At 40.0% G+C, this 25,853-nt stretch overlaps 1 protein-coding gene across 1 annotated transcript in view; it reads right to left on the bottom strand.

Annotated features, from left to right (window-relative positions):
• TRPM3 (transient receptor potential cation channel subfamily M member 3) overlaps positions 1-25,853 on the bottom strand; it is a gene marked incomplete at its 5' end in the record, with an annotated part of 209,193 nt that overhangs the window by 164,691 nt on the left and 18,649 nt on the right. The window contains one exon of the mRNA XM_021708256.1: positions 21,194-21,317. Within this exon, the coding sequence (XP_021563931.1) occupies positions 21,194-21,317 (124 nt within the window). The remainder of the gene's footprint in view (positions 1-21,193; positions 21,318-25,853) is intronic.

A 25,853-nucleotide genomic window follows, 5' to 3' on the forward strand; every position in this document is an offset into this window, starting at 1 on the left:
TCTGGACAAAAGTGGTTGTGATATCTCTCAAGCTCTATACTCCAACTTCTTTCCAAGTTTTTCTTTTCCTTGAATACAAAATTTCTCAAAATTCTATTCTCACCATTTCTACTTTCTTCAGTCTCACTCTCTCTTGAATATGCACCATTCAGAATTTCCCCGACAACACCGCTGAAACTATACTTCTCAGGAGCACCAGTGAGTTCCATTTTGCTAAATCTCATGGCAAATTTTAAATCCTTGGAGTACTTGATGTATTTGCACAAAATCACTCCCTATCTCTGGAAGTTCTTTCTTCACTTGGTTTCCAGGACATCACATCTTCATGGTTGTCTTTCCATCCCACTGGTTGCTTCTTCTCAGGTCCCCTTTGTAGGACACTCCTCTCCCCAACCTGTAAATGTTGCAGAACCTGGGTCTCACTCAGCCTGGGTTCCCTACTCCATTTACATTCCCTCCCCAGCAGGCTCATTCTATCCGTGGTGGAATACAGTCTACATGCTAACTGGTCTCAAATTCCTATCTCCCACTCTAATTGCTCCAAGTCCAGGTTCATAAGTCCAACTACCTCCTTGGTACTACCACTTGGATGTCTGATAGGCATCTGAAACCCTCATGTCCAGAACGAAACTATTGTTTTCACTTCCTCCAGAACTGACACCGTCTCTATTCTTCCTTATCTTATTAGATGGTAACTCCATTCTTCCCATTGCTCTAGCAGTAATCCCAGAAACCTCTTTTTCCCTCATGCCTCTCATCCAATCCATCAGCAAGTACTGTTGCCCCCACCTTCAAATTCTATCCCCAATCCAATCACTCCTTGCCACCTCTCACTCCAATTAGCAGCACCATCATGTTTGACATTATTTGATAAGCTCTTAAATGATCTCCTGACTTCCATGTTTGGCAGGGGCTTGAATGATCCTTTCTAAACTTAAATTAAATCATGTTGTTATGCTGCTCAAAACCACCAGATGACTTTCCATTTGACTCAGAATAAAACCCAAATTCCTTGCCACGTTCTATTAGACCCTGTACTCCCTGGCCCCTGGTGTCTTCTCTGATATCACATCCTATCACTGCTTCTCCTACTTACTTTTCTCTAGGTACACCAGCCTTGTTATATCTCAGACACTACAGTCATGATCCTGCCTCAGGGCCTTTGTACCGACTCTTCCCTCTTCCTGAGAGATTCTGCCTCCAGATCTTTGCTTGGCAACTGGCTGCCTCACTTTTCTATGTTCTCATCTTATGTATCATCTTGTAAGAGAGGGCTTCTCCTTTCTACCTTTATATACACTCACTAACCCTGTGCCAGACATGGTTGTAGATGCAGGGAGACACAGCAGTGACCAGAAAACCCTCCCTTCAGAAGTTTACCCCACCCCATTCTATCCCATCCATCTCATTGCTCTCTACTAATCTTGCTTTTTAATTTTTTTCTCATGATACTATTAGTACCTGGCATCTTTCCATGTATTTATTTTCTTAGTGCTTTACTATTTCTTCCCTGTTAGAATGCAGAATGAGTGAAGATAGTTGTACCTCTAGCCCCTAGAATAGTATCTGGCAGGTGGCAGGCACTCTAGAAACATTCCTGGAATGAATGATTGCAAAAGTAGTTTGGTGAACAAAGGACTATTGCAGGCAACAGGCAGGGACTTTATCTTGCCATGTGTGCCTCAGAAGGGTACCCTAATTGGAACATGAAAGAATGTTCCCAAGGATGCCTCTAGCAGTTCCTGAATACATCTTAGACTTCCATTTGATGTTTTATACTTTACTTCATTGTGCAATGATTTGGCTTCCAAAGGAGATACAATCCCTTCTTCAATTTTTCTGCAGCGCACTTTGATTGCATATGCCCACATTTATTTGTGTATGATAGGTGCTATGCCTGGCATCAGCTCTGCTTCCTGCCCCCCTATGTGCCTATGTCCCCAGGACATCTGAGTTTGTCAGTATGTTATAAGATAGTTTGGAAAATTCGCCTCTCTGTGTCCTCTGGTTTACCCTATCTGGACTAAGAAAGCTACCAAGGGTTACGAGGTTGGCAGAGTGACAAATCAACCCCCACAAGGAGCTAAAACAGCTGTGGTGGGAATGGAGAGCTTCGAGGACCACTGGCAGAGGAAGACAAAGAGATTATGGCGCATGGATAGCAGATGGTTTAGGTCTGGTTGGAAATTGGGTTGTCAAGAAACAGGTCTTAGAGCTGAAACATTGGCATCTGGAGCCAATGACATCTTGGCAGTCACAAGCTCTATCTGTGTCAGGATTGGGGTCCTCTCCTCTCATCATGTTTTTGTCCTTAATGGAAGGTCCTTGTGAGCCCTAAGTTTTTGGGATGCTGGTGTGGGTGTGTTATGCAGGCACTGTATCTTTCGCCCAGAGCTCTCAGCCAGTCTAGAGGCATCTCTCTGATGAGGCAGAGCAGGTACAGTGGATGTACCTGCTGCAATGAGACACTGGAAACGTAGATATTAAGAGAGGAGACTTCCATGAGAGCCATGGAAAAGAAGTGTGCTGTTCTACGTGACTTTCTGACTTCAGTGTTTTCAGAAAGTGGTATCTCTGACTGGGGTTATTTCCTTGTTTTCTGTCAGTGAACATGCATGTTTTTGGCAATATGAAGTGGGGAAATGGGGAGGGGAAAGAAACAAAAAGAGAGGAAGAAATGTAAAGGAAAAGCATTGCTATTCAGTTCTTCAAAAAGATTATCCACCCTCCTTCATATTCTTTTTCCTTAAAGAATGTCACAGAGTGAAAAGAGCAAAAGCTTGGCAATTAGACACATCTGTGCTTGAATCCCGGATGTTTTAGTTATGGTGGTGGCTTAGTCAAGAAACCTAATTTCACAAACTGTTGTTTCTTCATCTGTAAAATTGGAGAAATAATACCTATTTACATAGTGCCTAGCATACGGTCTGAAATAGATTCCTCCCTAAATAGTAACTTTAAAAGGGGAGGAGAGAACATACAGCATCAGATATGATAGAGCTGGATTTCTTCCTTCCTTCCTTCCTTCCTTCCTTCCTTCCTTCCTTCCTTCCTTCCTTCCTTCCTTCCTTCCTTCCTTCCTTTCTTTCTTTCTAGAGCTGGGTTTCACTTGTTAATTTATTCAGCAAATATTTAAATCGAGCATCTACTTTATACATAGAAACTGGTGATGTGACATGCAAGGCAGATATACCCTCTTCGAGGTTAAAGATGCAGACAGGTAAAACACATGCAAACATACACAAATGAGAGATGTGCAAAGTGGGATAAGTATCATTAGGAAAAGAATAAGAGAATACAGAGAACTGTTTATATAGGGTGGTCAGGGAAGGCTTCCTGGAGGAGGTAATGCTCAAGCTGAGAACGGAGAATGCACAAGAACCAGACACGTAAAGGCTGAAGGAAGAATGTTACCCTTGTTGGAGACCAAATAAGACTCAGGTGTGTTTGAGAGGCTGAAAGAAGACCAGAGTGGCCAAGATGAGAGACCACTGCCAGAACAAGGAGAGAGACACAGGGCGAAAGCATTGGTCGTCGTTCCTGGGGGAAAGTCTCTCTTGAGAGCCTGTCACAAGAACATGTTACCTTGGAGGAAGGTTTAGCCCCTTGGTGACTAGTCTGTCCCCTGCAGTTCTGGAAGCAAAGTGATGCCATTTTGTTATAGTTTGCCTGTATTTGAATGATTAGCATTTGATTGTTTCACAGTGTTGTTCTGTGAGAGGTTGGTGGGTTACTGTGAATATTCTGCTGTTTTCCACAGGAGCCAAAGCTGTCCCGCATTAGCTCCAGGACCGAAGCAGCCCTCCAGTCCACTCCCTGGGGTAGTCTGGTGGAAGGCCTCACACTCCAGTCTTTGCATTCACGCTGCACCTACCGGGTCCTACTGGTAGAACTTCTGTTTCTCCCTTGACCATATAAAACAGGTGCAGGTTCCCTTGGCGGCCAACATGCTGCCAGGAAAACTCAAGCTCCATTTCTGGGCTCTCAAGTCAGCCTGCCCCTACCTGGAGCTGAGGACTGCAATCCCTACTGTCTGTGGTTGGGGACCTGATCTTCCTCCCAGTGGAACCAGGTCGACAGGAAGTAGCAAGAGAACTTGACTTCACTCTTATCTGGAGAGTCTATGTTCTCTGCTCCCGGTCTCACCTTCAAAACTAGGGTAAATGTCCTTGAACGGATGATAACAGCAAGACTGGAGGGTAGGCAGTGGCCAGACCACACCACTTGTCAGCTGAGTGACCACCAGTGAATTATATCCCTTCTCCAAACACTTTTTGTTTTGCCTGTGAAAATAGGGACAATATCTATCTTTCAGTGTTGTGGGAAGATAAGATTACCAAAAGCAACTGGCATAGTAGGTATTAATTAGCTCTTTCTTCCCTTCTCTTCTTTTTCTTCTCTTCCCTTCACTAGTTGGTGATTCCTTCTCCCTCTTCTCTGCCTCTTGTCATGGAGTGGCTCATCTTCAGCGTGTGTGCAGAGCCCGAAGACAAAACCTGGTCATTCTCACCATGTCGTGGTCAAGTGCTTGGAGAAGGATGTGATCACAATACTGAAAATCAAGTCATTTGGAGCCAATTTCACTGAATTATGCTCTCTCTCTGCCCTGGCCCCCACCAGGCCTGCTGTCAATGTATAATGACAATTCATTTGGTGGTATCCTTGGATAATGAGGGGTTTCATATAAATGCACTTTAAATTTTTTTCTGGAAAAATTAAGTCCAACACCTTGTGATAAATTTTAGCAAAACTTCTCTAGACCCACAGACACAGTGGAAAATAGAATGTGTAAGTGGTAATAGTGCTACTGTAAATATTTCCTTATATCAGAAAGGTCTACCTGGGGAGATTTTAATATCTTTCACACTCAGACCATACCTCGGTCCAATTACATCAGAACCGTTAGGTGTGGGATACAGGCATCAGTATTTATTAGAGCTCCCCAGGTGATTCTAATGTGCAGCTAAGGATGAGAACCACTGCTGTATGTTTTCTAACACTCCAAACCTCTGGATGTGTCTATGTTTCCATGAATTAGCAAAAAAGAAGACTACAGCTATGTGGCTGCCACAGGCCATTGCTGTGACCCATGGGGATGGGGTGAATGAAGTGTCAGTCAAAGGCAGGTGCATTGTTATGGAAATGACCATGAGAGGTTGATTCTGGAGCAAGGCATGCATATTGGCCATCACAGCTGATGGCCAAGTGCCCATAACAAACAGTGGAAACAGGCCGTAGAACAAAGAAAATATAAAGGGAGAAAAGGCCAGATGACAAGGGGAAAAGAAGGGAAACACTATTTAATATAAAGGAGGAGATGAGCAAGTATAATCTTTACATTCCCTTTAGGGGAGAAGATGGTTAAGTAAAGCAGATAAAATCCAAAGACAAGTGATAGAAAGATAATAGTAGCAGCAATAGTCATTAGGTGGTATATGATTTGTCTTCCCAATGAGAATAAGTCTCAGATCAAGATTTGGGTTTAATGAAGGCAGGCAATAAATTGGGAGAATATTGAGCAACATGTGCTCAACATCAGACTGATAGATCTGGTGGAGACCTTGGGATTTGATGAATGTATTCACTTACTGAGCACCACTTCTAACAAGAAGCATAAATACGGATACGGGAGGAAGTGTGGGTGGATGATTTCAAATAATAGGAGGTATTTTATGTATACTGATTAGTAAGGAAGAGAAAGTGGAGAGTATTGGGTTTCCAGACACCTGGTTTACAAATGACCTACTTATATAGTTAGTTTATTTTGGTCCTACCTGTCCATTTTCCTCTCAACCTTCTACTTCCTCAAAGCTCTATGGGCCAAAAGCACAAAAAAACTTGCAGGTTTGAGCAAATGTTGTGGAATTGCAAATGGAGAAAGGAAGTAAGCTGAGAAATATCTGTCTGTTTTGGAGCAGTGATTTTCAAACTTTAGTCTGATGACCTTTAGTCAAATAAGTTTTACTGGGAAGGGTTAGACACTAAAATAAATTGAAAACAGAGAATGGGTGGCCCAGAGTCTTTTATGTTCAGAGTTCATTTTTCTCCTTGCTGTTACCCACCTTGAAGAGGCTGGAGGAAGAGGAGTTTGGAAATGACTGGAATATGAGACTTGACACCAGAAGGAGATTTCCAAGAAGACTAAACAATGAACGTGGCATTCCCACTCTTTTGTAACCATTCCCACCTGCATTCTCCCCTTCACTTTGTTAATGCTGTCTTGAACCTTACTCAATAATGCCTTTGGATCAATATGTCCTCTGTTGAAAGTACTGGTATTTTATAGAGGTCAAAGAGTGATCAGTCTTGCATACGTGAATATGAACGTCATAATACCGCTGGCCTTCAGATTCCCAGGTGAGTCTGTTTGTAGTGAGGAAATGGAGTTATAGGAGGAGGGAGACAGGGAAGTCCTGTTAGTGTGTCTGTAGAGGATTCTGGGGGACCCCTGGAAGCAATGCTGCAGAAGAGAGAGCAGGTGCTAAAAAACAAACATTACCTACTAAAATTTTTCTCCCCTGGGGTTAATTCTGTCTCAAGGAAGAGAGTGGCAATCTTTCTTCTTTCATATGTTTCTTGGTTTCTGGTTCCCAGTGTCTTTATAGCAAATGAGAATTTTGCTAAATTATTCACATTGCATTATGAGAAAATGGATTCTGATTTGTAAATGGATCCTTGGATCATAGCCCATTTATAAGCTGACGACTTCCTGAAATGTATGATTGACTGTTTAGCATGGAAAAGTTTATCTCTATAAAAACTGTTAATGAGCAATTTTGAGGTTTGCACACTTAAAAATTGCTCAGACAACATTAAATATTTATCCAGATGTGGTTTCTCTGTGGACTATGAGGAGTTTAAAGCAACATTTATGGCTTTTGTCATTCTAATTTAGTTCCTGCCATGGGGAGGATCTTAATGCAGTAGTTCTTAACTCTTCAGAGTCATTGATACCGTGGGGAAATCTGAGACTTGTATGCACTCTTCTTATGATATGCACACACACTCATAGTCTTGCATATATTTTCAGAGGGTTCACAGTAAAGACTTTGAGTTGTTCATCGACTTTGAGCTAAGAATTGTTGTTTTTCTGACTGGAAGAAAACCACTGGCTTGTGTATAAAAGAAAAAAATCCTATTTGGGAATAGGATGTGGAGTAGGGGTAGAGAATCTATACTGATGCTTGTAGGGCCCATGTGTTTAATATCTGAAAGAGGAGTCAAGGACTGGAATATCTCCCACATGATACAAATAAAGATGTTGGAGAGTCTGTTCTTCCTCTGTATACCTGGGAGATCATCAAGGATCTATAATGCTATAAAGATTGAAGATGGGACACCCCCTACAATATTCTTTCCTAATGGAGGATTTAGGAAAGACCTATTTATTCTTCTTCATTCTTAACACATTTATTGAACGCCAGCTATGTGGAAAGGCACTCTTTGAGGTGTTGTTACAAGACACAAAGATGCAAGGTCTGGTCTTTTTTGTTAAGTTGCATGCCATCTTGTAGCAGACATAAGCTTTGTATTCTAATAATATAGGGCTCGAGAGAGCATGTTCTGGAACCTTATTAGTAATCATGCTGGGTCACAAGCATAAACTAAACTGGCCCAGGCAAATGAGACACATGATCGTCTTGTATGGAAAGATTATTCTAAGGATTAAATGAGGCAATGCATGGGACACTATCACATTGTGTCTCGGGCTGGGTAAATGCTATCTGCTGTGATACGGACACACGTTGGAGAAAAAGTGGTGTTTGAATTCATAGAAAGGAGGAATGATTATTAAAATTCTGTACATTTTCATTGGTTATGAGAGAGCATCTGAGGCCAGGATAGTGGGGTTGAAAATCAAATGGGCATTTGTTATTCACTTGTGTGGTCTTCCCCAATATATTTCATTGTTCTGGTTAGTTGAAAAATAGACATAATTCTTGCCCCATTGTTGTGTAGCTAAAATGACACAAGGAATGTAACAGAGCTTTGTACATTATAAGACGCAATATATATTATGTATCACAAGATGAAAAGTATTATTATTATTGTTATTGGCTGTCCTGGCAAGGAATTTTGTAAATGACCTTTCCTTCACGTTTCTTTTTCATGTCAATGAATATTTTGTAAGAAGCACAAAATATTCTGCTTGTATTTTCCTTGTAGGAATATCATGACTGGTATAAAGGGACAGGAGATATTCCAGGAATACCAGCCAACAAGATAGTCTTTTCTTTCTATGAATCTCAAAGTTTAATATATATTTGTTCAAATTATTCTGGGAATAAGAGAGAAATGGGCTCCTACTTTAAAACTATTTTTAACTTTGTCATACCTTTAGAATAAGAGATCAGCTGAATTATGGTAGAAAAAGCCCTGGACTTGCAGAAAGGCACTCTTGGTTCAAATCCAAGGTTGCCACTAACCAAATGACCTTGGGCTTCTTACTTAACATCTTTAAGTCTTGGTTTTCCTCTGTAAAATGGAGATACTAGTACTGATTTCAGTAAGGTTGATTATAGTATCAAATGAGATAATGTGAAAATGATGTTTGTTAAACATAAAGTGCTACATATGTTATATAGACATCATCACCATCACAATTTTTACAATAAAATATTTATTGAGTGCTTATTATGTTCTCTGATATATTAACTCATGTAGTCCTTATAATTAATCCCATATATATAGATACCATTATCTTAATTTTCTGGAGGAGAAAACCAAGATACCTGGAGATTAAATAACTTGCCCAATGTTTTGGATTAAATAGAAGATCTGGGATTTGAATTAGGCAAACTGATTGTAAAGCCTGCCTCCTCCTTATTCCTAAATATCGTGATATTTGAATTATCTAAAAGATTTCAGAAACTCCAAAAATTTATCAGTAATCCACTATGTGTTGAAAACTAACATGAATAACATCTTTTTTTTTTTTTTTTTTTGAGTTGGAGTCTCACTCTGTCACCCAGACTGGAGTGCAGTGGCAGCTTCCAGCCACCGCAGCCTCGACCTGCTGGGCTCCAGTGGTCCTTCCGCCTCAGTCTTCCAAGTAGCCGCAATTACAGGCATGTGCTACCACGCCCGGCTGATTTTTTGATTTATTGTAGAGATGAGGTCTCGCTGCCCAGGCGGGTCTCAAACCCGCGGGCTCAGGCAATCCACTCACCTCAGCCTCCCAAAGGCGCGGGATTACAGGCTGAGCCACCGAGCCCGGCTATGAACAACATCTTAAATCAAGCAATGCTTCTTCTGTATCTTCTTTCTGCTGTCTCATTTGAAATGCTTGGACTGAAATTTATGTTACCAAGACAATATTCAGATATAATTTAAAAGGCATTTAGGTACAGTTAAGTTTCTGTCTCAAAGGGTATTTCTATTCCTCTCCAAACATTATGTTGAAGAGAACTGTTTTCTAAGTTTGTTACATACATGACTCTTAGTCTTTCAGTCATTTGGCCTAAAATGTTCCATCTCATTTATAGAAAGTTTCTTCCCCTCATAACCATAATAGGCCTATTGCGCTTGTTTGGTCATTGGTATTAAACAGGGAAGGATTGGCTTGGTCCTTATCACCTGGGAGGTTACATATGTGTTTTTTCTTAACTGTAGGCTATCCATTAAAATGAAGAAGGGAAGTTGAAATCTGAACATGGAATGACAAGTCACTACAGTCAAAGTAGTCCTCACTGACAATTTTAACTAAGACTGGAGAAAATACAAGGGAAACAGGAGACATCTGTGCTTATACTCTAATTCGTACTTGGAGTTACTTACAGAATGACTGTAATTACAGTTAACAGTTACTGTGCCTCTTAGGGACCACACACTGTGTCAACAATCTTTACACATGCTCAATACTGAACTCTCCCAGCAACACAGAATGGTGGCTTATTGACAGGAATATCTCCTATATGGTGCTGAGAACCCTGACCTAATAAGCAACACTAACTGTTCCCTGCTCATGGTATTAAGAGTTTCATAAGCATCCATTTTTCTAAGTAGGGAACATCTTGGATTTTGTGTTCTTTTCTCAGATATAGAATGCCTATGAGAGAGAGAGAGAGAGAGAGAGAGAGAGAGAGGAAACTTCTTTATTTAGAAGTCATACTTGCTTGATTTTCAGTGATTCTATCAAAAAATAGGTAGAGAGTTGGCCCTCAGACTTCTAAATGTGGTAAGAGAGTTGTGATTGGATGCCAGTATAGGCTTCAAATATGCTCTCATAAAATAATAAATCTCCCTGCACTGGAAGGTAGTGGAGCTGGAGGTGAGCCACCAGAGACTCACCTGTAAGGTACAGACAATAAGCCTCTGCTGTCTTCTCCAAGTTCTAAGGGACATTCATCAGCTCTGGAGTCTGGGACCCTCATACAGAGGACAGGAAGCCATGGAACATCTGGATACTTCTTGGTCTTACATTTGACAGGGGATACAGGGCATGTGAAACCCTCGGGACAGTCTTAATATTTTGATATATTGATATTTGTTTCATTGGGGTAAGAAAGAAATCAAAGGATATTCTGGTCCAAAAAAGAGGAAGCTCCAAGTAAGGTAGATTCTAGAACACATGGGAATTATTACCACTCTATTTTAAAGCTGCAGATCCTGGGGCTTATTGCAGGTGAAGCCACTTGAGTGAAGCCAGAATTAGAGAATCCAGGTTTGTCTGCTTCTAGTGCTGAAACAATGGCTGTTTATGGATCTAACCCTGAATTATACCCTACAGCCTTAAAATAAAAAAAAGAGAAAGAAAGAGAAAGGGATGTGTTTAGCACAGTCCTCTCAAAGTACACTGCACAGAACCTTAGTAAAAAAACAAAACAACTAAGTCAATCTACAGTTCCCTATGGAGATGTGCCTCTGTGTTAGTGGAGATTGTAACAAAATTTATAGCTCTTGAATATGTATCATCCTTACCAATGTATATAGATCTGAATTCCTTCATTCACTCACTTATCCGTTAAACAAAGATGTGTTGTGATGTATATGCTAGTACTCAGCACAACTAGGCATGAGTGAATGCAGCAGCAACAGAATAATGAATCAGATAGATTCTACTCTTAAGAGCTTCTATGGGAAGTTAGAAATAACACAAATAACTTAAAGTAGATGTGACAAGCAGTACAAGAGAGTTATAAGTAAATGAGGTAGATGTATTCCAGGTGTGTGTGTGTACATGTGCGTATGTGCACATGTACGTGCAGACTGTGTGTGTTTGGCAGGTGGATATGATTAAAGAGAGTGCTTTAAACTTGGACAAAATCATGGAAATAGAACATTTAAAAACGACTGTGAGGAGATCAGTTTGGTTAGCATGAAGCAACTTTAAAGACCAATGGAACTTTAACGAACTCTAGGTAAAACACTAAACTTGACATTCAGAAGAGTGATTTGACTGGCTCTGTGCTTCAGCAAGAAGCATCAGGCATTACTATAGCAAGAGGCCAGCAAACTATCGCTTGTTTATGGCCTAGTTTTCTATGACTATTCTCGGAAGCTGAGAATGGTTTTTACATTTTAAAGAATTGTTTAAAAACAAGCAAACAAAGCAACATATGTGACAGAGACTGTATCTAGCACACAAAATCTAAAGAATTTACTCCCTGCTGCTTTACAGAAAAGTACGCCAACTCCTGCATTGCATGAGATGAATTGTTAGGGGGATATCAGACTAGAGGAGCCCAAGTTCATAGGGAACAGCAATAGACTAGATAAGGAAGAATATGGGTACGAGTGAGAGTGTGAAATCTGGAAATGCAGTAGCTTGGAGGAAGGCAAGGCTAGATATTGGTGCTTTGGGGAGTTGTCTCAATTAAAATGGTAATGAAAGTCATACTAGTAAACAGCAATGGAAAAGAGCCAAGAATTGACCTTTGATAAACATCTGTTTGCAGAGTGGGGAGGGAGAAGAGCTAACAATGGAAAAAGAAAATGAATTTAAGAGAAATGACAAAGAAACAGAAATTTGAGAGAGTCTAACATGGAATCCATAGGAAAGTAACTTTAAGAAGAAAGAGGAGCCAGTGCAGTGGCTCAGGCCTGCAATCCCAGCACTTTGGAAAGTCAATGTGGGAGGATTGCTTGAGCCCAGAAATTCAAAACCAGCCTAGGCAACACTGGGAGACCTTGACTCTACAAAAAATGAGGCAGGTATGGTGGCAAGTACCTACAGTTCCAGCTACTTGGGAGGCTGAGGCAGGAGGATCACCTGAGCCCAGAAGGTCGAGGCTGTGGTAGGTAAGCTGTGATTGTGCCATTGCACTCTAGCCTAGGTGTCATAATAAGACCCCCAACTCAAAAAAAAAAAAAAAAAATGAGGAGGTGACAGTGTCAACAACGAGAAGTTATTAAAAAGGATGCAAAAGTGATCTAATATTTTTGCTTCCATTTATTCCATTAGCACAATTTATATGTCCTCAGCTTTTTCTCATCTTTAAGTTGCCCACCCATGAAAAAAATGTGATGATAATGAGTTTCAAGAGCTTCAGCTGCTAGGGTATAACAGTGAATTAGCCCTTAAGTTTAGCTTCTCAGGGGTGTGTGTCCATTATGTTCTAAATAAAGGTAGACACCAAGTCTCCTCAAACCACCTCTTCTCCATTGTCTACTGCTGCATATCTATGTTACTTTCATGGTCTGAATATTTATATTTCCTCTGAATTCATAGGTTGAATCTTAATCACAAAAGGGATGGGGTTAGGAGGCGGGATCTTAGAGAGGTGACTAGGTCATGAGGGCTTTGCCCTGATTAATGGAATTCATGCCTTTATAAAAGAGGCCCAAGGGTGCTTGCTTGCCCCCTCCACTACATGAAGCTGCAGCAAAAAGGCACCATCTATGAGAAAGCAGTCTCTCACCAGAAACTGAATGTGCCAGTGGCTTGATCTTGGACTTCCTTGTCTCCAGCAGTGTGAGCAATAGATTTCCATTGTTTATAAGCCACACAGTATGGTGGATGCTCTCACAGCCCAAACAGACTAAGACAATGGTCCTTGGAAGCTTCTTAATGGATGAGTGGTTTAAGGAAAAAATCCGTTTTTATCATTCCTATCTGTCCTGAATTGGAGGACTGGATGAACAGGCTTCATATTCTAGTTGTAGTGTTTGCCTCTTGATGTTAGAATCATTATTGCTAACAAGAGCCAATTGTAGAGAAGAAGCCCATGTTATCATACCATCAAGGCTGTGAAGTACATTACAAAGCCACCCCCCAAAATAGGCAGGAGATTAAGATGTTAAATTAATTTTACTACATAAATTATGTTTGGAAATAGTTTTTTTTCTTTTTCTTTTTCTTTTTTTGAGTTGGAGTCTCACTCTGTCGCCCAGACTGGAGTGCAGTGGCCGCTCCCGGCCGCCGCAGCCTCGATCTGCTGGGCTCCGGCGATCCTTCCGCCTTCGCCTTCCAAGCTGGAACTACAGGCGTGCGGTTAATTTTTGATTTATTGTAGAGATGAGGTCTCGCGAAGTTGCCCAGGCGGGTCTCAAACCCGTGGGCTCAGGCAATCCACTCACGTCAGCCTCCCAAGGCGCAGGATTACAGGCTGAGCCACCGAGCCTGGCTAGTTTTTTTTTCTTATATTCAGGCTATGAGTGCTCAAATACATAGCATAAAGTCAAAATAAACCATTGAGTGACAGCTTTATTTTAGAAACTGAAAGTGGGGTTAAGAAATAATAAATAACACCTCTGTTATTAAGATTGTTAAAACAAATGGCCAGAAACTATATAATATTAAAGTAGGAAAACTGCAAAGTGCTCCAGGTTCTGAGGTAAGAAGAATAAAATTCAGATGATTTCTTATATTTCTTAATCAAGTATTACTAAATAAAGTCATTGGGGAAGGCAACAAGCTAGTACAAAATTGTTGGTGCTTTACTTAATTTCATCTCCAAACATAATTAAATATGGGTTCACATTTCACCTTGATGGGGAAATAGGTTTGGCATGTGAATATTTCAGTTGTGTAAAGAAAAGTATAATGGATAAAGTCCATTTGATCCAGGTATAGATTCATTAATAATTATTGAAATCTGTCTCTGTCTGTCTCTTTCTCTGTCTCCCTCTCTCCTTCCTTCTCTCTCTCTTCCCCTATCCCTCTCCCCCCTTTCCCTCTCTCTTTCTCCAGTCACTGCAGGTATCTCATTTAAAATAATTACCATTTGGTCCAGGTTATGATCATTACTAATGCTAGCAGAGGCTGCACACAATACCTCGTGTCAAGGACCCTGTGGAAGCAATGACACATAACAGCTTCTACCAATGAACTGCTTAAACATAGGCTACCTGTCAACTGTAAGATTACACTATGCACTTTTCTGTTGAAGATCATGGTAACAATTGTGAGATGTCATAGCTGGAAGTTTGCTGTTGGATACAATTAGAGCAAGTGGAAATGGTAGAAGAGAATGTATTTCCAGATGAAGGAAAATATGGGAATTTGAAAAGCCTGAATTATTTGGTTGGGAAACAAGGTAGTAAAGGGAAGTAATAGTGTTGGGATGAAATTCCAGACTGCATTCAGACTGGAGGGCCTCAAAAGCCATATTAAATAGTTTGAACATTAGTTAGTAGCAAAACAAAGTCCTTGATACTATCTGAGCAAGGGAGTGACAAAATCAGAACTGGGCTTCAAGAAGATCAAGCTTGGAGCAGTGTGTAGAAGGCTTGGAGGAGGGAGAGTGAGGCTTCCTTCCTGAGATGAGGTAGGACCCATAGTAATGGCCATGGAGAAAAAAAAAACAAGGGTCAGAACGAGGATGGTAGTGCTGGAATAAAGGTAGAGGAGACAAATGTGAGAGACACCATCAAAAAATCAAAATAACGTGGCAATGATTGGCTGGTGGCTATTCAGTGAGGAAAAGAGAAGAGCTGAAGCTTTCAAGATTGAAGAAATGAAAGAAGAATCAGAGGGGGAAGCATTGTGAAGGTGTAGGGTTAGGAGGCACTCAAAAATATTGGAGAGGTTGATCTTGTTTCTGGATATGTAAAACTCAAAGTAACAATGGGACAACCAGGTAAGACAGCCACCCAAGTTGCCATTATGATTGTGGAGACTGGAAGAGAAAGGTCAGGGGCAGGAATAGAGTTTTGTGAATAATTTCCAGTGAGGTATTGGTAAAGCCAACAAAATATATGATATTACCAAGAAACAAAGGACTATTATAGTGAAATACTTAAATGAGACTTTGCAGTTGAGACTATCTTACTGAATGAATGAATGATATCTGAAAAGTTATTCAGGGTCAGCAGCACAGAATACATGCAAATAGACTAAATTTACCACATAAAAATGGAGCTTCCTAGATGATATTAAAAACAAATACTATGTATCATTTTTAAATAAACTCACCTAGACCATAGGGTACAGAAAAGTTAAAAATTAAAAAAAGTAAAAGCATAGGAATTTTCTATACCAAAAAAGTATGAACTAAAGCTAAGTTGATGTAAGTGTATTACTATCAAATGAACTGAATTGCAAGGCAAAGGCATTGTCAGAAATAAATAAGGTTGCTGAATAATGATAGAAAAATAACTCAGTTGGAAATATAGTTAGTCTAAAAGGTTATGGGTCTAATAATACAATCTCAAAATACATAAAGCAAAACTTTGGATTTCGAGGAGAAATTGATACACTCTCCCATGGTGGAAGATTTAAATGTGCTTCTCTTTAAAAATGACACATACACAAATAAGGACGGAGAACAAAGCTACAGGAAATGCCTACATTTTGTGAATGAAAACAACGAGAAGGGCAAGGAAAACAGGAAAAACAGAAAATGACTAGCAGAAGAGTACAGTGTCGTTAAAGTTTTAAGAAGGTGGAAAAGATAAAAGTAGGACTCAATGCAGAGGGAGCAATGAAGAGAGTTACTGTTAAGAAATGTATATTTTTAGAGCAAAATCATGGAGGAAGTGCAAAGTGATGGAATGTGTTGGCTGTTTAGAGAATGATCTTAGAGCCTAAGCATCACACGACTTTCTCTGATACCAGATCAAGGAAAAAGGCCCAGATCAAAATACAGTCATAGTGGGTGAAGGGAAAGAAAGAAGGGGAGTTTAAATGTATGGTCCTTGATTTATTTCAAGGATAAGTCTTCTATGAGTATGAGAAGAATGGGTCATTAAGTTCAAGCCAATTTCAATCTACATAACAACAGTGTGTGTGTGGAATCTGACAAGCTGACTTTAAAATTTGTATATAATAATCCTGAATTGTACCTCACTTCTTTAAAATAAATAAATAAATAAGAAAATGTGCATATAAGAGAAAAAGGGGTAAAGTAACTGGCAGTCCTGGGGAAGGATAACAAGGGGTATTACTTGCCCTGTCATACATGAGGGCTTATTGTAAAACTATACTGATTAGAAAAGTAGGGCACTAGGACAGAACTAGACAAATAGGGAAGTCAGAAAGACTTATGTATATATGGAAACTTGATTTGTGACAGAGATGGCATTATGTAAGGGTGGATTGTTCAAGTAAGTGGTTCAAGGTGAGTTAGCCATCCTTATGAATCTCTGCTTCATATCATATACAAAAAGCCAATTCCAGATGGGTTATACATTTAATGTGAAAGGAGAAACTAGATACATTTTAGAAGAAAATATAGAAGAATATCTTTTTTTACCTTGGGTAAGGAAAAGTTTATTAAACAAGAGGCAAAATGTATAAATCAAAGGCTGATAAATTTAACTATAGTCATGTGCTGCATAACAATGTTTCGATCAATGACCCACCACATATATGATGGTGGTCTCACAAGATTATAATTCCATATCTTTAATGTATATTTCATATGCTTAGTTACACCAATTCTTAGCCTTGTGCTGCAATTGCTTACAATATTCAAGACAGTAGCACACTGTACAGGTGTGTTGCTTAGGAGCAATAGGCTATACCATACAGCCTAGGTGAGTAGTCAACTATGCCATCTAGGTTTGAATAAGCACACTCTATAATGTTCACACAATGATGCAATCATTTCTCAGAATGTATCCCCCTGGGTAAGTAATGCATGATTGTATGTTAAATTTGAGAATCTCTGTTTATCAAGAGACACCATAAATACAGTGAAGACACACCTCAAAACTCCGAAAAGATATGTATAACACATACAACTAACAAAGGGCTAACATTTAAAATATATAAAAAGAAAAAGGGAGCCGGGCTCGGTGGCTCAGCCTGTAATCCCACGCCTTTGGGAGGCTGAGGTGAGTGGATTGCCTGAGCCCACGGGTTCGAGACCTGCCTGGGCAGGTGAGACCTCATCTCTACAATAAACCAAAAAATCAGCCGGGAGGGGTAGCGCATGCCTGTAATTCCGGCTACTTGGAAGGCTGAGGCGGAAGGATCACCGGAGCCCACTGGGTCGAGGCTGCGGTGGCCGGGAGCGGCCACTGCACTCCCGTCTGGGCGACAGAGTGAGACTCCAACTCAAAAAAAAAAAAAAGAAAAAGAAAAAGGGGAAGTAGATGTGGTTTGAAACTTGAAAAGAATTTAAGGGTCTAGAACAACAATTGTAGGGAACTGCAGAGGTTATTGACCAGAGATAAATACAGGGATTGCCCAGCATTGTAGAAGGCCCAGTTGAATTAAATCCAAATGACTGAGCTTTGGGAGAGATGCAGAGAAACATTAGGTACTCACAACAAAGGAGCTGATAGGTGAGAGAACTCAGATGAGGGGAGAGTGCAAACCCATAGCTTGGACTCAGCAAAGCGCAGGGTAAAGAAAACTCCAATTTTAAACATGCTTCCACATAGATGAACTAAGGTGTTTGATCTCAGGCTTGTGAATTACAGAGAAGTTTGGCATCCAAATTCAGGTTCAATACGAATGAAGTGGTGGAAGAGGGGAATTCAGGGCAGTTGTCTTTGGAGAAGGGGAGTGGATTTGGGTCTTAGATTTTGGAGCAGCATCAGCTTTGAGTGGAGACGTGATTCTCAATGATGGAGAGATGAACTGATTGGACCCTAGGAGATTCTGCAGCTGGCAGAGGGGGCATGAGAGGAGTCATCAGTGTGGATGTGGAAGGCAGCAAATTAGGAACAAGACTGATGGTGTGATCATTAGCATGATTTGTTTATGACCACACATACCATGGGACTTACAATGCTGAGTCCAACCCATCCTCCTTCAATCTAGGCAACCAAAAGCAAATTTACTGCCATAGTCTAGAGCTGGTGGATTGGCAGTGGTGAAGGGGGAAGGCAAGAGCTTTGGGAGGCAGCAGCAGAGAAGGAGCTAGCATTGCCTGCTGGAACAAAAAAGATTGTGGTTTCTTTTTCCTGATTTTTTTTTTTTTTTAGTCAGGGTCTCACTCTGTTGCCCAGGCTAGAGAGCAGTGGCACAATCATGGCTCACCACAGCCTCAACCTCCTGGACTCAGGTGATTCTTCCGCCTCAGCTTCCTGAGTAGCTGGGACTACAGGCACGCGCCACAACGCCTAGCTAATTTTTTGATTTTCTTTACAGAGATGAGGTCTTGCTATGTTGCCCAGGCTGGTCTTGAACTCCTGGGCTGGAGCAATCCTTCTGCCTTGGCCTCACAAAGTGCTGGGATTACAGGTTTGAGTCACCATGGCTGGCCAGGCTCTGTGATTTCTATGCACATAATCATCCTCATCCTGTGCGTGGACACCTGCGGTTCTCATTTCCTGGTCTTGAGGCTTTCTATGAACAGATTCCTCTTGAGGAGAAAGAGAATGGAGGAACACTAAATCCCAATCCTTTCTATTTGTTTCCACATTTACATGTTGTGGGTAGTCTTTATCTCTCAAATCTTTATATTTTATGTAAATATTGACAGAACTTAGCTCAAGGGTTGGTTTCAAGGGGACATAGCTTCTCAGAAGGCAATAGGTTTTGGGTAAGCAGGAAAGTGAGTTTCTTCAAGATCTATATAAAATGAGTAGAAAGTACAGCAGAATCTATGTAATGATGTCACAAGGGGCTGCCCCACCTTCCCGGAAACCACAAAGGGCCCATCATGGTGTATTTTCCATGAGGTCATACCACTGAAAGTTGCAGTTTTCACCAACTAAATGTGCATCCCTAGAGCATCCTCATTAAGTGCTGGGATGAGAAAGAAGTCACATCAGCTCTAGAACCAAATCCCTTGACTGAATTTGGCAATGGTTAGATTTGCCGTGTGATATTATGTCTCATGTAGTTTGTAAAGGGAATAAATTTAAAAAAAAGAAAAAACACCTTGAAGGATATAAGGGAAAAGACGAATCAGCTATGCGATGCTTCCTTGTTTTGTGGGCTATGCTGTGGAGTTCGATGAGCAGAAAATACTTGGGCTCTACAGCAAGAGAGCCCTAGCTTGGCAATTCCTGGCTGTGTGTACATCTTTCCTTCCTAGCCTCAACTCCCTCCCCTGTCCTAGCAAATGGACAAAAACAATATCTACCTTGTGCCTACCTCATTTGTAAAACATCCAGTGCTGCCCATGTACATAAATCGTCCTTCAAACATGGAAATTATTTTAATTATTCTGTTATTATAATTTTTAAAATCCCTAACTTACTTCTGTTCAGATATGGAGGTAAGATAATTCGTTGATTGTTAAGAATGCACTTCCTTAGCCCAAGACCGATATGCTTCACATTTTTCATAATAAATAGCTTGCATTAAAATACAGTTGACTCTTTCAGCAGAAACCATGATTAAATGACATAACAATTAGGCACAATCTTCCAAGACAGTCCTAAGAAATATGCAGAAAAGTTCATTCAATCTCATCTGGTTTTATGACTTCTAACTGGTTTCTAGATTGTTGTTCCTAACTGCCATTCCAGGAAATTTGCAGGACTGCTAAAATGTGTAGTTCTAGTAAGTTTTCTCTGTCACCATTGGCAAATCATCAATACTCGGATGAAAATTCCTGCTATGGCGTATGGAAGCTCAGGGTTTCAGCACCTCCTTAAGCAGAGGAAACATATGAGCTAAACTACTGTGAGCTAACTACATCTGAGCTGGAAAGCTGTCATGCACAGGTGGCATTCTCAGAGTTGGCAGGTTTCTTCTGGGATGATAGCAGGGTGGTTGTGTGCCCCATCTGCTTGCTGGCTTCTCGATCCGAGTGGCCAGAGTGTGTACCTAGGTGTTGTCTTACTCTCCTCATCTTCAATCCCTCTCATCCCAAACCTGGAAGCTACTAAATGGCTTCCCACCGAGGCTATGTGGAAACTTTCTGGAGATGGGTCTTGCCTACTGTAATCAATTCCCTTTTCTAAATGCTTTTGCTATCCCTGTTAGCTGATGAACTCAACTGACCTTTGAGAATAGTCTATTCTTTTGGTAGACATCTGTGTCTTGGTAGACATCTATGGGTAGATGTCTACCCAAATATGAGTCCCATCTACCCAGAGTGGGTAATTCACTACATTGGCTTCAATGAGACAGTTTTCAAATAAAAATACGTCCTACAGAGACTGAACATCACTGGTTTTGTGCCCTGGTTTCCCATATACTAATTATGTGAGTCTGAGTTTTCTTATCTAGTGAAGGTAATAATTGTACCTCTCTCATCAGGAGAGTTGCCAAGATCACATGAGTTAGTACATGTCAAGATTTAGCTCCCTGCCTGGCAGATAGCAAATACTTGTCAAATGTTAACTCATGGTATTTCTCTTCACCCTAACAGAGGGTCTCTGATTATACCACATTTGTAAGACATTTTGTTCTGATGTAAGAAATGCTTCAGTAGCTACTAAAGGACACTTCAGAAATGACACAGGTTTCTAGCATTCCTTGGGAACATTTCTCCATTTTCTGCCTGTACTGGTTAGCAGATTAGCCTGGACCCCGTGTCACTACAGATATTTGACACAAAGCACATCAATGATTCACTGCTTACAAGTAAAGTGAAACTCCGAATCTAAGAGGATCAGCTGAAGCATTTTCCAAGAGGAAAACTATTTTGTCTCTTCAGCTCATTTGGTTGAGGCAGTCAGAGTTGGATGAGCTCCAAGAGGAAATGATGCTAAAACCCTGCTATACACACTTCATTAAACCCAAGGCAGTAAAAACAGTATCTTAGTTATTTAGGGGAGGAAACCACTGGAGCCAGTGGAGCCTGAGGAGAGTGTAAGCTTGGACACAAAGAAAAAAATGTTGCATGATTCAAGAACATGGTTGGGAATGTGGAGAGTGCTCAGCCACCCATGAGGGATTACATACCAATTCCTTCTTTTTCATGCACTCCATGAGGATGATGAACAGATGCTGAGCCTGGGTTCGAGTGTATGTGAAAGTCTTCTGTATAGTCACCAATAGCTGGTCCCTCAAAGATTCATTTATAAGTCTGCAATTAAAAACAATGTCGAAAACAGGTTAACCAACTCCTATTCATATTTCTGAGAAATATTATAGAACTCAAGAAAGCATTATGAGGGTTTACTTGAGATAGGAGTTACTTCTCTATTTTTCTCACAAAAGTTATTTCAATGGTGATAATTTAAAAAGCAATGCATTTAAAAACTAAGTCACTTTAATGTCTCAAAACCTCACTGAGAAAATTAGGAAGATTGACTTAGTACTTTTCTCTCTCTCTCTCTCCTTTTTTTGTATAGCATGTGTCTAACGCCCTCTTCCTCAAGTTCTGCTACCTAAAAATGCCTTGAATTAATTAATCATCTGTATCTTGGTAAGCATTTACTATATTACTTTCCCGAAGGAGATTTAAATTGCAAATCATCTCTAATTGTGAAATAAAGATTGTATCTCATTAATGGATTTTTGAGCATCAATAAGCAGAAATGGGAGTTATGTTTCCTCTAAAATAATTGCATGTAGGTGGTAGCCTATCTGGCCTGATTCAAGCTATCATTATTCATGTCAAACTTTTGCTCTGTTACAATGAACAATAAAGCACTATCATATTGACTACCTTATTAAAAGATAGTGTTATACTATAGGAGAACAAATGAAAGCAAGAAAGATGCATCGTATCTAATCAATGCTCAGTTGTCTTGAATATAGACCAAGCACAACTAAATTTTTACTTATCTCTCACTAGTCTGGTGAGGATGAGGTTACCTCTACTGGTCATCAAATGACAGGGAAGAAAAAATTCGCTTTATTAATAACAGATACTATTCAAAATTAGGAAGATAAAACTGCTCTTAAGGACCAGTGGCAAAATGACCATAATTTGTCTAATATTTTACAGTTTACAAATTGCTTTCATAATGGAAGTATCAGCAACTCTTAGATAAAGTAGTAAAATAAATCATTTGGTGCAACAGACATCCTATAGACAAGAAATCTGTCCTAGTTCATAATCAGGACATTTTAGCCACAAGGAGCCAAATGTTTACTTCCACACAGCAAAGTGACAGAGCTAGAACCAGAACCTAGCTCTTCTGAAGACTTGTTCAGTGCCCTTCCCACTACGCCATGTTGTCTCTCTTTACACCAAGTGTAGTGAACCACTGCCTCTTTTCACCACTGTGTCTTTTTGAGCAGACAGTTGTGGAATTTCCTTCAACATGAAGGCAAGACAAATTTGTTGCTTAAAGAAAAGCAAGACGGAGCCTCAAAAATGTTGTGCTCTGGTTTATATGAGGTCTGCCTGAACCTACTAGGTTGGAAATTGTAGTGGCTCTACTTTAAGAAGGGTGACATTCTGTGCTCTGGTTTATGCAAGGTCTGCCTGAACCCACTAGGTTGGAAATTATAGTGGCCCTAGTTTGAGAAGGGTGACATTCCCCATAACAGAGATATACCAAAGATCCTGGATGGTCACTTAGCTGGATGGAGGATTGGGTTACTGCTGGCCCTCATGGCTCCCCCAGGAAGATCCATATCAAGAATATACACATTTAGAAAAAAAGAATGGTCCAGATGAAGTTGAAAAACATAATACTAGAACCTCTCTCAAGATTAGCTAAACTCTTCTGAGCAACTCTATGGCCTTAGCTGTGGACCAGCCTGAAATCATTCATTCATTTGCTCACTCATTCAACAAATTTATAATGAATGTCACTAGCATGTTCCAGAAACAGATGAGATACACACACTTTCAGCCTTCAATGAGCTTATGTACCAGTGGAGCAGAAATACAGGAATCAGAAATTCAGCTGGGATTAACAGCTGTAAAGAAGCAGAGAATCTTATGGGAGATATTATAATCTAATCCACAGCACTCAGGGAGGACTTCTCTGAGGGAGGGCTGCTTCATCTGACACTGGAATGAATGAGCATTAACAGGGTCAGGAGTGGGGCTGGGTGAGAGCATTCTCAGCAGACAAAATGTGTGAACAGGCCTAGTTTGGAGAAAATAAAAGAAGATCAGTAAGTCTGGAGGATAGAGAAGGAACTAAAGAATGGAACAAAATGGGGTTGCAGAGGTGGTGAGTAGATCATGGGGGACGTTGGGGATCATGTTAGAGATTACAGTTTTACCCTCCAGGCAAAAGACATAATTGAAAGATTTAAAGCAGGAGAGTGGCATGATCACATTTGTGTTGCCAATTCCTTTTCTTGAAGAGTCAAGACATGAGCACTCATACCTGGGCATGTGTCTACATGACAGGTAACCCAAGTAACCCAGGTGGATGGGTCTAGAGAGTTCTGCATTATCAAGTGTATATGAATGTTGTACACAATAAACAACAGAAGGGACTCCCCTGATTAGCCACTTGATAGATCCAATCATTTGTCTGCAGGTGTTTAATTTTGATAACAACTCAAAATTTGTTTTCCATTGCCAACCATCTGTTATGAAATCCCAGTTCCCCAAGGTCATTATCTGTTTGAGGGATCTGTCTGTCACTTGTATACAGTCTGTCACTTTATAAAAACTGAGGAATGATGTGCAATTTAGCTGACTGCTTCAGTGGTTAGGCGAGCTGAAAGGCACTAAGAATACCATACTGAACTGACTGAAATTGTGGCTTTGGCTAAACCATTTAGCAATAAGAGTCATGGAATACTAGAAGAAGGATTCTCTAGGTTAGTGTTTTCCAAAGTGTCAGAACTGATGGAACAAAGGTGATTTGGTCCATCCAAAGCATTAAGGTATACTCATTAAACATAAAATACCTGCTATTCCTGGTTCAGTTCTGATAACATCAAAAAGAAAACCTCATTCTGAGTGCTTCTGTGTCTTTAACATCTCTCCAACATTTGCAGATATCCCTCTTTAATGAAGAAATAGATACCTGGTCTCGTTTTTTGCACAAGGAGTTTAATAACCTTGTTTTAAATGGATCCAACATAACATGTGATATGTCTGTGGCAAGTCATGGTTTACCACACACGATGGACATAGAGATAATCTCATAACTATCTGTGAGGCAAATGGTATTAATTTCATTTTGCAGAAGAGTAAACTATGCCCTAAGGAGGTTAAATGATTTGTGCCAAGTCATATTGCTTGATGATCTCCATATTTGAGTTGAGCCTGTGGACTTCAGCCTTGTCCTATGTCCTGTGTTCCTTTCCTGTTTGTATTTTGCAGGTACACCTTTCTGTTCCCTGATCATCTGCATTGGAGGTAGAAATTTAAGCTTATGAGTTGCAGGAAAGTACCTTTCCTTTTTGCATATTTAAGAGAACATATTAAAGAAATCAGACAAGTTTAGAGAAGATGAGGGGAAAGTGATAAATTAAGGCAATGGCAAAGTGCATTTAGTAGTTTGAAGAATATGTTTGCTTCTAATTTTTCTCAAATATTAGCTCTGCCAAATTAAGTGTTTTCTGTTTGGTAAGAAGTCTTACTCTGTCTTCTCCAGAGATCCTTTCTTATTTTGTGCTTACATTTTTTTTTAGAATACTAGGAAGTCTATTTTCTTGAAATAATCATTTTCTAGTTCTTTCCATTTTTTTCTGCGTAACATTGGAGTGGTTTAAAATTTTTGACTGTGATAATTAATAATCAGAAAAATTAGAGATAAGTCCATTTTAGATTTCTTTTTATGGCATTAGACTATTGGTTGGAAATTTCTTGACACCAAAACATGATCATAGTATTATGTGAAATGTTAGTTTTAGAATTAGATTCTTGACAAAGTGCACTTATTTGTGGAAACTGTTAATTTGTGCCTCCATATATACTAATGTTATTTTTGGTACACCTCAAATTAGAGGTTTTTGTGATGGGGGTGTAGTCATTGAAGTGAGGAAAATCTCTATATTATGGCATTTGTGTCTCCATTTAAATGTTGTACTTATGATCTGAAGCTTTGTAGATGAGTCACAGAGTAATTTAAACTAGGTCAGTGTTTTTTCAGTGTTCAGGGTAACCAACAAAACACCCCAGAGTTTGCTATTAGTATTCTGTGCAAATGCTGGCCATACAACCCACACATACAAATTCTTTTTCCAAAATGAATTTAATTACCTGAAATATTAGAGTTTTGTTCCTAGATGTAAAAATTAGAAAATGCATTTAGAATTCAATGGAACTTCTAAGCGCTAATCTTAGGTTAATGGCTTTCGAGGAGGGGAGCCCTTCCTGTGACCTCCAGGGATGCTCTCTATTAGTTTATTCAGACACAATATGAGAAAATTTTACTTGTATAAAAGAAAACTTGCTAATAATACCACGATTTAGTACATAAAAGTCATCATTTCCCGTGGAATATCTAATTCCCCAAAGAAAAACAAAATTTTATCATTTGTTTGAAGCCAAAGCAAATTACTAGATGTTATATTAAGGGCACATAGAAGCCAGGCTCGCTGGCTCAGCCTGTAATCCCGCGCCTTTGGGAGGCTGAGATGAGTGAATTGCCTGAGCCTGCGGGTTCGAGACCCGCCTGGGCAGCGAGACCTCATTTCTACAATAAATCAAAAATCAGCCAGGCGTGGTAGCGCATGCCTGTAATTCCGGCTACTT

The sequence above is a fragment of the Carlito syrichta genome, unplaced genomic scaffold (genome assembly GCF_000164805.1).
Source record: "Carlito syrichta isolate Samal-C Ts95f unplaced genomic scaffold, Tarsius_syrichta-2.0.1 Scaffold135656, whole genome shotgun sequence".
In the NCBI taxonomy this organism is placed as follows: domain Eukaryota; kingdom Metazoa; phylum Chordata; class Mammalia; order Primates; family Tarsiidae; genus Carlito; species Carlito syrichta.